At 51.0% G+C, this 11,385-nt stretch overlaps 5 protein-coding genes across 5 annotated transcripts; 2 read left to right on the plus strand and 3 right to left on the minus strand.

Annotated features, from left to right (window-relative positions):
• Window positions 1-115: 115 nt before the first annotated feature.
• V8C40DRAFT_231350 (uncharacterized protein) lies at window positions 116-1,549 on the minus strand. Its single transcript, XM_083212907.1, has 2 exons — window positions 1,274-1,549; window positions 116-1,176 (listed from the first exon to the last, which is right to left on the minus strand). The coding sequence occupies exons 1-2, from the start codon at window positions 1,392-1,394 to the stop codon at window positions 527-529; spliced, it is 771 nt and encodes a 256-aa protein (XP_083079662.1). The 5' UTR covers window positions 1,395-1,549; the 3' UTR covers window positions 116-526.
• A 2,983-nt stretch (window positions 1,550-4,532) lies between these two features.
• Window positions 4,533-6,630, minus strand: V8C40DRAFT_231354 (uncharacterized protein). The gene has a single exon (XM_083212908.1). It carries the CDS (start codon window positions 5,879-5,881, stop codon window positions 4,871-4,873), a length of 1,011 nt encoding a protein of 336 aa, XP_083079663.1. The 5' UTR covers window positions 5,882-6,630; the 3' UTR covers window positions 4,533-4,870.
• A 113-nt stretch (window positions 6,631-6,743) lies between these two features.
• Window positions 6,744-7,626, plus strand: V8C40DRAFT_19387 (trimeric LpxA-like protein). The gene is made up of 2 exons (XM_083211883.1): window positions 6,744-6,878; window positions 6,986-7,626. The coding sequence occupies exons 1-2, from the start codon at window positions 6,840-6,842 to the stop codon at window positions 7,544-7,546; spliced, it is 600 nt and encodes a 199-aa protein (XP_083079664.1). The 5' UTR covers window positions 6,744-6,839; the 3' UTR covers window positions 7,547-7,626.
• V8C40DRAFT_19388 (uncharacterized protein) lies at window positions 7,627-8,424 on the plus strand. Its single transcript, XM_083211884.1, has one exon. It carries the CDS (start codon window positions 7,707-7,709, stop codon window positions 8,217-8,219), a length of 513 nt encoding a protein of 170 aa, XP_083079665.1. The 5' UTR covers window positions 7,627-7,706; the 3' UTR covers window positions 8,220-8,424.
• On the minus strand, window positions 8,360-11,348 carry V8C40DRAFT_231357 (2EXR domain-containing protein). Its single transcript, XM_083212909.1, has one exon. It carries the CDS (start codon window positions 10,841-10,843, stop codon window positions 8,630-8,632), a length of 2,214 nt encoding a protein of 737 aa, XP_083079666.1. The 5' UTR covers window positions 10,844-11,348; the 3' UTR covers window positions 8,360-8,629.
• Window positions 11,349-11,385: the final 37 nt, after the last annotated feature.

Below are 11,385 nucleotides of genomic sequence, written 5' to 3' on the forward strand. Positions count from 1 at the left end.
AATCGGCGAATCACCAGGGTGGTGGTGGGTTAGTTTAGTCGTTTATTCACCGATTATGCAATCCGTGTATTTTTGGAGCAGTGTGAGCGTTTCTATCTCTTGCATTTTCTTTTGGTTTTTTTGAATGAAGTAATGTATTGTTAAGGCGAGTTAATAATATCTCCCCCTAATAACTAATTCCGTCTATGCGATTTCGAAAGCAAGAAACAACTCCTGAACAACCTGAACTATGCAAATGAAGTAAGGGGAATAATGAAAAAAATGACCAAAAAATGTACATTTGCCTGCCTGCCTGCCTAGAAAATTTCGTATTGGTACCCAATTGTCATTTCCTGTTTGCCCATGAACCCGAAAAAAGTGTATCTTGAAACCGAGAGAAAAAGAAAAACAAAAAGTTGTTTTAAACCCTTTCCCAACTCCCTCGTCTAAAAAGTCTTAGAAAGTTGAACCGAGGAGAATAAAAGAAATTAATACTGAAAAAAAGAAAAAGAAGAAAAGAGTTCGTAATTTCTAAATTGCTGGCTGCTTAGGACTTGGGACCGTAGAACCAGTACTGAGCAGCGTAGCTCGTGCTGTCCTGGCCAGCAGCCTTGGAGCAGCCATGAGAGTTTCCTCCAGCAGTCTCGACGCGGTAGACGAAAGTAGCACCCTTTGAGTTGGCAGCGTCGAGAGCGAGCCAGGCGACAGCACCAGTGCCCATGGGACCGGGGTCAGCGCTGCCGGGAGCAGGGACGGAAGCCTTCTTAGCAGCAACGACGTTGAAGCTCCCGCGGCGGAGGATGAAAGTCGGGGCGCCGTCGGTGTTGAAGAAGTGGTGGCCGAGGAAGGGCAGCTTGCCGTACTCTTCACCGAGATCAAGAGCAGCAGCGCGGGTGAAGGGACGCTTGAGAGAAGCTCCGGGGGAAGCGACCTCGACGCGGCCGACGGTGGAGTCGTTGAAGTGGAGGGGGATGGCGTGGTGGTTGAGGGCAAAGGCGGGTAGCTGGTTGAATTTCTCGATGGTGAGCGAGTTGGGGCCTGATTCGGGGTAGAGCAGGCTGATGTCGTAGAACATGGCGAGGGCGCCGGTCGAGACTGCGTCAGCGCCGACAGAGGCGCAGGTGTAGTTTTGGATGCCGAGGCCGAGAGCGATGACTTTGAGTTCGAGGCCTGCTGGGGGAGGAGGCAGTTCGGCGGCTGGACGGGGGGAAAGATGTTAGTTTTTTGTTTTGTTGTGTGATATATAAATGTATGTATATATGTGTGTTGCATGTAAGTGGAATTGGTTACTTACCACCGCCGGTCAAGGGCAGAGAAGGGTCAGGCATCGGAGCTCGGCAGGATACAGTCCTTTCGACGGGTGTGCCGAGGGCCAGAGCGGCCGAGGCGAGGAAGAGAAGAGATTTGCTGAGCATCTTTACTGATGAAGTTGTTGATTTGATGTGAAGGAGGAGAGTGTGAGTGTGAGAGAAGATGTTGAGCTGCAATCCAGATCTCACCCCCAAAAGAGCTGGGGAAGCTCGGGATAGTTATAAGCAGACACACAAAGAGCCAGAAGCTAAGCTCATGCACAGCAGAGGCTAAAAAAGGCAGCAAGAGAATGGAAATAGAAATCCAGGCTAGGGGTCCCTCCTCGGAATGGGTGTGGTCGAGGCAGCATGGCCCAGGGTCAGGTTGGTTTCTCCGCTTGGGCGCTTAGAGCGGCGGGCTGCAGTAGTGCGGTCCGTGGCATTTTGTGTGATTGTGGTCCGGAACTTTGCGAGATCCGGGACTTATTTTTGTTTCTTCTATTGTGATGAATGACTATGACAATAATACTACTAGTAGCTGTTGTGTTCTGGTTTAAGTGGTTTGTCGTGTGGTTGATGGAGAGGCGAGTTTTGACGGGGAATTGGCCTCCGTCTAAGACAAACGCACATGGATTCGCCAATTGAGACGTTGGGCTGAGATGAGATTCTGTACAAGCAAGTCCACAATGGCCGGGAAATCGGAATCCCAAGTCCCTCTCTCTCGCTTTGTGTGTGTGTGCCGCCCATGCAAGTAAGAGCCAGGGATCTGTGGCTGGACTGGGGTGGTTTTTTTTCTAGGTACAGTACAGTAGCAATCTTGGTTTTACCCTCCTCTCGCTCGGTCTTTGTTTTTTTTTTATTTTTTTCGGCTGGTTGCATCCGGATCAACAGACCCCAGCTGCCATCCCACTCAACTTGTTTGAGGCGCCCATTGAAGATTGCGATGAGGCCAGATGCGGGTTCGTGCAGCGAGTGTGTTTGTCGTACGACCGCTTGTGTTGCTTTGGTGAGCCGAGGGACGGGGCGCTTCTTGGATGATTCGCGGTGTTTGACTCGACGATGGGTTGATGAACCAAGATTCTTGGCGGGCGGCAAATAGAGTGGCCTTTGATGCTATGCTACGATTTCTTGCTGTATTGCAGACTCACGGACAATGGATTGGATGACTGACATAGCTCGACCCGTTCCAGCTGTGTCATTCATTACTCGTTTCGTGGCATAGCTGTCATGGGAGGCGGTCATCCAGCACTTCGGGACGCTCTTCTCCGGCCACGCAAACGACAATGGAAGTCGCCCGTCGAGAATAGAATGCTGACTGGCTTTCAGCTAGTTCGTTTAGCTAGTTCGAGCTGAAAGAAGCAACGATATTCCTTTTGTCCCCTTGTCTCTCTCCTTTGTCATTCACTTCCGAAGCCTGTCTCAACTGGAATCTTGTGACTGGAATACTGTACGGCAGGAAACAAACAAACATCCACGGGGACCTCTCAGCTAGAACAAAACAACCCCTTGTCGCGCTGTTTTTGCTGAGCTGCAAGGCTTAGCATGGATGTCCAGACCATGTTCACGGCCCTAGGCTCAAAGGCGCAAGGCTGGCTTGGGGATTCCAAAAACGCCATGGCGCGGGTGAGATTGCAAGAGCGGAAAGTTTGATACCCGCGGCATCGCCACATGGGCGCCGAGGGCTGAGGACTTTTTGGTTGGTCTTTGCTGGCTTCTTTTCTTCTTTGTTGGTTGATTGTTGTTGTTTATGCGAGGAGCTAGCTAATGACGATGAGTACATGAACATGTTCCCTATTGATGGTTCGGAAGATAGACGAAGCCTCTTTTTTTTTTTGTCCGGATCGGCATGAATTTGGAATTGGCTGCATGTAATACGCATGTTTGACGCCCTGAATCTGTCTTTGTACGCGGATTTAATTTCCTTTACTTGCTCTCTCACCTGTTTTGTGTTTCGGTAACGCAGCACAAAACTCGAACCTATCGACGCAATACAAATCACCGCAACGTAGTACTACCAGATTCAGTCCTTGTCTCGCAACTCTTCGGACCAGCCACCTACCGCATCAACACTATTCCCTCCTCTCGGACCTTTTGGCCATCTTGCTAAACTGGCCTGCCCACATGGCCGTCTATTTTTAGAGCATCTCCACGCCATCGAATATGGGCCTCGCGCCGGCTTATAAACACAGTCTCCACCTGTCAGCGGTCAGATTAACGAACAGCGCCGGGCTCAAAAAATGAAATTGCGAGAGTTAGCTAATCTATTGAGAACCATGTAACTCTGATTCCAGTTCGCCAAGAGTACATAGGTAGTTCCTTGCTTTGACTTGCCTGTATAGTAGATTCGAGATGCTCTGTTTCCAAACCTGCTTGAATGACAGAGGCGGTGATGGAGGGTGTTTTGTCATTGATCCTGGCGAGTGCTGGGGTGAGGCTAACTGCCCGGGTAGTGTTAACGGGCTCTCTCTGATCCTTGATCCTGCGCATCCTCCGACTTGGGCGAGTTGGCTCATGTAATTTTGTCTATACTTACTAATTCATGAATATAAGTCGTCCTTTGCTTGCATCTCTTTTGCACAGTTTTGGCTCTCGCTGTACCACACTGCCTCAGCTGTTGGCTCGCAAAACGGCCAAAGCGTTGGTCAAGTCTGCCTCGAACAAGCGCTGCTGGAAGTTGAAACCTCCGGCGGCTGCGTCGCCTGCTACTAGCCGCTCCTTGGGCTGAATACCGTTCTACTATAAATGGTTGAGCCTTACAGACAGCGTGAAATTTCTGTTGGATTGCGAAAAAATACATTGTGTTGGTTGGCGAAGGATTTAGATGGCCATTGCTTTGGGCTAACCAAGGCCGGCTGTGTCCTCGATCCATCCTCGATCCATCCAACGCGCTGGTTGCACTAACAGTATTTGAATCTACTAGTAAATGCACTGTCGCGTATCGAAGGATGTGATGGATCGTCTGCACATGTACCGAACAATGGATTGCATGCATGTCGAAGAGAAACAGGTTAGTGTCGAGGTGCTGGTGGTCTGCTTGACGGCTCGCTTCGTCTAGCTTCAGCATTATTCATCTGTCTAAATTAAGATGGACGTGGTTGGCTATATATTCTCGTCCTTATGCACTGGTAAGCTCTCTACTTCGCTTGTCTACGTTCTACTGAGACTGCAGTCCTTTTTGAGTGTACGTGTATATGCAGCTTCTCTGGAGGAGAAACTCAACACTTGAGAGTTTCATATATATCTGACATGCTGACAAGCTGAAAAAGCGCAAAAATCTCTGTATTTTGCTATGCTGATCTATGAAAGAGGGAAAAACAAGCTGCAAACAGCAGCAAACAGAAAGTGGGCTTGACCAAGGAGAGTGGTCACACAGATCCACATGACAACTCGACAATATTCATGGCTCTGGTATAATTTGATAACAATATCTTCGTCTTCTTCTCGTATCTCATTATGGCATACCTAATATCAGGCATGCAAGTCGTTAGGTCATCTTAACAGTTCCTCTGAATCTGGGATGCTGGGTAAGCCTCCATAGCTAGCCAGCATATCTGTATTTGAGTGATGTCCGACACCCTTCATGTCAGGCCCAATTATATGTATTAGTATGTCTTTGACCGCGGCGACGTAGCCTGACTTCCAATTTGCTTTCGGGGAATCTTATGCGCGGGGTTTGGGTTTCCGGTATTGTTGCCGTTGTTGTCCAACTCGGCTGGTCGTGAATACACCGACTGTTGGTATGTAGATGGCGCCGGACTCAGTTCCGACATCCTAGGTGTTCTGCTCAAAATATATCCATCCTCCAACTCGGCAATCATCAAAGGCTGCGAGCTGTCATCCGCTCTTCCCCACGGATCAAGCACAACAGGTGCTCTTTGAGGAACTGCTGGCCTTCCCCATTGATCAAGCGCAACAGGGGCGCTTTGAGGAACTGCTGGCCTTTCCCACTGGTCAGGCACAACAGGGGGGGTTCTTTCAGGAATTGCTGGCATGATCGAGATGTCCGAGTATGTAGAGCTCCTGGTCCTGTTCCTGTTGTTTGGCAGTGGCGCATATCGGTGTCCGCCCGTCAAAGCTGGCACTGCTGGCATAATCGAGATGTCCGAGTATGTAGAGTTCCTGTTGTTGTTGTTTGGTAGTGGCGCATATCGGTGCCCGCCAGTTTGGTACATTTGTTGAGTGGGAAAGTCTGGCTTTGGACCATGAGGCGTACTTGGCTCTACTACGCAGCTCCAAGTGTCCGCATCCTCATCTGCTTCTTGTTTCGGTTCCCGGCTGGCGAAGTTATATAGCAAGAGCCCTATGGCCACTATCAACGCCAGTACCCCTAGAGTGATGCCGGCTCCTAGGCCTATCTTGGTTCCTTCATCCATGCCATTGCTTGTCTGAGTGCTGTTTGTCTGACTGCTATTGGTTTGGCTGGGCAGCTGAGTCGTCTGTGTACTTGTAGTAGTAGTAGTAGTACATTCAGTCGGCCTCCATGAAAAGTCTCGCTCTACTGCTGTTCGAGTTGCCGGCTCCAATGCTGGACGAGACGTCTGCTGGAGAAACTCCTTGGTTGTAGTTGCAGCATTTTCTAGAGAGCGAGTTGCAAGAAATGGTCCAAGTCGCATGGCCGCGGGAAATACATGTATCGAGTATTGCCGCAATACTCTGTTTGCGTCAAGAAATGCCTTTCGTCATCGCGACCGTGAGGATATTAAGACAGCGAAATAAGAGGAGAGTCGGGGGAACGAAAACACCGTAGAAACTAAATAAAGCTGTGCGAATATTTGCGACAGAGCCAGCGGGAATACAAGTATATATTAATAGTTATTCATTCAATAGGCGAAATCCCGAGGCCCTTGCAGCGAAAATCGTCGAGAGGCAGCCTGGGGCGGCTGCAGGTCTTCGCAAATTCAACCATGAATCGAGCCATAGCGACACCCACAGCACTCAAAAGCGGAAACGAACTCCATCCAGCCCAGGCCAAAGTGAGACAAGCTGGAATTGGAAAAGAGTCTGGATGCCAGACTAAACAGACAACTAAGACGAGTTGACAGGGGAGCTGTTTGACTCTGGATTGGGTGGTTGAGTTGGAGGGCTAAAAAGTGATGGCGGGGACGAGTTCCGTCGTGTAAGGATTTGGCGGGATTCGGTCTAAGGCGTCATGCAGCCCAGCACCTGATGAGAATCCTCCCTGTTTGCCCGAGTGCGTGTGCATGAACATGAACATGAATCACCTCCAGTGGACGGCGTTTGGATGTTGTGAGAGTGGAGGACACTCCACTGTCAGATGCAGTGGCCACGCGTTACAAATGCCATCGAGATCCCAGAGTCGCATTCGGATTCCCAGTGGGATGGACAGGCGGCTCTGCTGTAGGTGTAGCTGTAAGTGAGAATGCTGAAAGTGGGAGTGCTGTAGCTCTGCTGTAGCTCTGCTGTAGGCGAGAGGTGGCCATAGCTCAAGCTCCAAAACCGCCCCCACCATAACCACAGCCGTCCCCAAGAAACACCTACCACATTGATTCGTGATCTGCAACTTGCACCAGCTTAGCATTGAACACCAACCTCTGCTCACAAACGCCCAGCATGTCGCGCCGTCCAGCAAAAGGAGACTATATCGAAACGGTAAGGATATCCTCTTTCTTTTTATGGCAATAGTCAATATTGTCTCCATCTTAGCCCGAAGAAGAAGAAGAAAGCTTCGCCTACTAACGTGGCATCATCATCACCAGGACACCGGCAACAAGGTCGCCCGCAAGGCCGTCCTCGTCGGCACCCAAAACATCATGCTCGGCGGCAAGACCGTCATCCAGCCCGAAGTCATGATCCGAGGCGACCTCGTCCGCACCGCCGCACCACCACCTTCGTCAGGCGGAAACGCCGCCCCGGCAAACACCACCGCCGTCGCCATCGGCCGCTATTGCTTCCTCTCGCGGGCCGTCCTGCTGCGACCCCCTGGACGCATCTACAAGGGCGTCTTCACGTATATGCCGCTGAGGATCGGAGACCACGTCTTCATCGGGCAGGGCACCGTGGTGCAGGCGGCGAGTATCGGGAATCATGTGTATATCGGGAATGGGTGCGTCATCAACGAGTTTGCCATTATCAAGGACTATGTCAAGGTCCTCGACGGCACGATTGTCCCTGCGAACATGGTCATTCCGAGCTTTTCGATAGTGGCTGGCCAGCCGGGCCGCGTTGTGGGAGAGCTGCCTGATGGTGCGCATGAAGAGTTTGAGTTGAGAGACCTCTATAAGACGGTTGGCAACAACCCGCAACCCGCGGCGGCTTGATTGACTTTTATGTATAACTGACGGATGGTAACCTTTTTACGAACGCCTTCTGGTCGAACCACATGACGGCCTACTGGAATTGAAGCCTGGCTGGGAATATAGCTCAAGAGAGACAAGACGTCCATGACACTCGGGCTACGGTCCAACCATTGGATGGGAGATGCTATCAACCACATGTCCCGGGAGCCACAATCTTGCACCTAGGCACCGGAAGCTGCTTATGAAACAACAGAGCAACGCTTCGAAATGCAGCACAAATGCATCGGACATTGTGCTGGACTCTTCTCCGGTACATCCATTTCTCCGAGCAGATTCGGGAAATTTACTCCCTCAGCACTCCGTCTTATTTGACGGAAGATGCCGTCGACGGCATATTCCTTTTGGTCATTCGGCTCTTACCCGCGTCAGCTTCAGACAAAACAAAATCCAAAGTCCAAAGGCCGATTACTTCATGCTGGCTATTCGGGTAAAGACAACCGAGGTACAGCGTATCACCACACCGCTTCCTCTTTTGCTGGCATTCTTGGTGGCATCTCACACTACTGAGGCCGAGGGTGTTGTGTCGATGGATATCGGCCTTTGGCGAAGAGAGGATATTACCATGGCCGTGATTGCCCCCCCCAAGAGAACAATACTGCGGAAGGAGACCGTCAAAACCCCAAGGCCCCCATAGAGCATCGCGAAAGAGCCTCAACTTCTTCCGCGAAACAAATCTTGTGAGATGAAGGAACAATAGAGATTAAAAGGTGCAATTAGGTATCACCATGACAGATCCTGATAATCATAGACAAATAGATATGAATAGATTTAGATCTTATATTCCACACGCTGTGGTAATGCCTATACCCAAATGAACCGCATCCTAGAGGAGCCATATAACGGCTACGAAGAAAAGATATATACAAAGATGAAATATAGGTGTATAGTGTATCCAGGGGTATCTCAGTTTCAGCTCGGATAGACAAACTCGTCATCGTAATCCTAAAATGGTGTGTATTCCTGCTCATTATCATCATCAGAAGATCTTTCGTCTCGTCTTCTTCCCCCCCTCTTTTGTCATATCAAAATCGTCATCTCGCTGTCTCAGTTGGAAAACTGCCCTCGGCCTTTCCAGTGAGCAGGCGGACGTCCGCCTCGATTCCGAATAATCTCCACAACATCCCACGGATGCGCCTCCAACACATCCATGCCCGCCGGCTCCAACCAGCCCAACGCCTCGACGCCATTAAAGCCCTTATGCCACGGCTGCAAGTCACACGCACCGGCCAGCGTCTCCATAAACTCTCGCAGCCTCCTCGCGGCGGACTTTTGGACCGAATCATTCGGACAGAGGGACGCCAGCGCGGAATCTCCCGAGCCTAGCCACCACAGCCGGCGCTCGTTGCTGTCTTCGGGGGGTGGGTCGTCTTCTGGGCTTGCTCTCATTATGTTTTTCCATGGTTGGGTCCGCTCCTCTTTCCTTGCGGATTGGGAGAGCCAGGATATGTGATTAGCTGCCCATTTGTCTACGGACGTGTTGGTGTCGATGCCCACTGATACTTGCATCGTCATGTGGTTCGGTACCCAGCCCTCGACGATGAGGTACAGTTTCCAAATCCCCCGGCGAATGACGCCATTTTCATGATCCGGGTGAATGGGTCTGTGTAGCTTGTTGATGAACTCTGGGATCAAGGGGATTTGCGCAGCATCGTCGTCGCCCTCGCCCTCATCAGTGGGGCTGAAATGATTCATGCTCATAATCTCTGTCGGGACACACACGCCAATGTTTCGTGCAGCTTGGTTCGGACCAGGAGACAACGTGAACGCATTTCCTGCCGGGAGGTGAGTGACCTGAATAGGAGGAAAGTTCAAGACAACTAAATCATCAAATGGGATCCAGTCAAATGTTCGAAAGTCCGGCGGTTGCTCGTTGAAGTTGATGGTGCCGCCTGATAGAGGACACTTTATGCCGCGATGTCGACACATGTAGTATATCTCGACGAGACGCCGTGACTCTCGGCAGGTCGCCAGGAGAGTGTACACGGATAGATAGCCAGAATTGCGTGAAGTGGTAGCACGCACGCGAAACTCCTCTGTGGACCAGGAGGGCGCTAGATGGCGTCTGCGCTGGTGATTCAACACATCGAAAAAGTGTACGCTTGGCCTCCTCGGAATCAGCTCGCACCAGATGCGATGTCGGATCTCAGGCGGAAGTTGTTGGAAAAGCGGAAAAGACTGCTTCATCGGCTGTTGGTCGCAGCTGGGTGAGACACCTCGAATTTTACCAGCCAAGGCCAGCTGGTCCTCCCTCCTAAGCTCTTCCTCAATCAGGGGGATCTGATCCAGCGCCCAACGCAGTAACAACTCATGACGCTCCGATCTCTCTTGGGCAAACCGATAAGCATGCGTCTTGCGAGCAAAGTCGGAGATTACATAGCCTCTTTTGTTAATCATTCTCAGCCGTTCCCTGGCCTCCGTGTATAGGCGTTGTTCTCGTTCCATTTGCTGGCTGGTTCGTGGCCCCCCAAGCGGATCCTTCCAGTTTAATCGGTTCCTGGCCGTCTCACATTCCTCCTCAGCCCTGCGGCGCTCGTCCCTTCGTCTGGTAACTTCGAGGCTGGATGGCCGACAAATGTCACTCGTTGGCGTCCTGACCTGCTCGAATGGGCCCAGAACCTGTGCATCCATGAGTTGTGCCAGTGCTGCATCATATCCCGGTTGGCAAGTCTCGAGCCATTTGTCATATTCGTCGCGCCTGGTAAATTCGTAGTTGATATATTCTATCCATGTTGCCAACTTGTTTTGCTGGTCTATATGCCTGCAGAACCCATTCGGTGGCTTGTCAAATCCAGGAGGAAGCGCAAAGCTGTGACGTTCTAGCCGCTCAGTGAGTTCTTCAAGATGATTGGGATATCGGGGTGGGCGCCGAGATGATTTCTGGTGAGACAGGAACATCCTCCATCTAGTCAGCTGCTTGCCAAAGACCTGCCACTCGTCTGACTGGTCTTGCCAAAAGGCGAGGATGTCACGATATTTCCCTGGTGCAGAGACGATGCTTTTAAGTTGGCTCAACGGATGTGATGGACGGCCTCCTTCGCTGACCAGAGCATGGTAGGCGAACGTTTCGGCCTCGACTGCTCCTTCCGGGGGTCTATGACTGGGATTTGTGAAACCGAGCAGTATCTCGGCTTCGATTTCCGATGAGTGATTGGAGAAGGGGTCCGTCTCCTCGTCTGAGTCCATTGGTCGTTCAAGTAGATGAGATTGAGATGGCGAGATGGAACGGCGAGGAGGCGACGAAGAGGGGAACGGCAGCATTTCTTTTAAATGGCACGACCTAGTCTCCTAATCCAAGCACCAATAAAGTAGCTGGCTCATAAATCTCGGACTTGAGCCAATTGGAGCGATCGAGCTATGTCTCAGTTGAATGCAGGGAGGCTACGCCAGCGGTCACTTGGTCGTTTTGCTCTCGCTCTAGGGAAGCAGGGAGAGCATTCGCAGGGGCATCTCATGCAGCTGAGCGAGATGGCGGGCGTTTGCCTCGACCTGTTTCCGAGAGTCCACGGCGATGCTGAGATGAAGTGACTTTGGTGATGTTTTGTTGGAGTCGCGATTTGAAATCAGAGTGTGGCTTGAAGGGCGATTTGGGACCTGAAGCGGCTGACTAAGTAAACTGACGTTATGCTGCTGTGCATCGAGTCAGACGCTGCGTCACATTACAGTTGGGCCGTGCAGGGAACAGACAAAGAACCTGGTGAGAACCGACCGAGTGCCGCGACTGGGGTGGACTGAAATACCAAACGGTAGGAAGAAAGAAGAGAAATGAAAGAGGAAAAGTAACCAGAATGAAAGAAGGAAAT

The sequence above is a fragment of the Trichoderma camerunense genome (assembly GCF_050948025.1).
Source record: "Trichoderma camerunense strain CBS 138272 chromosome Unknown V8C40scaffold_1, whole genome shotgun sequence".
In the NCBI taxonomy this organism is placed as follows: Eukaryota; Fungi; Ascomycota; class Sordariomycetes; order Hypocreales; family Hypocreaceae; genus Trichoderma; species Trichoderma camerunense.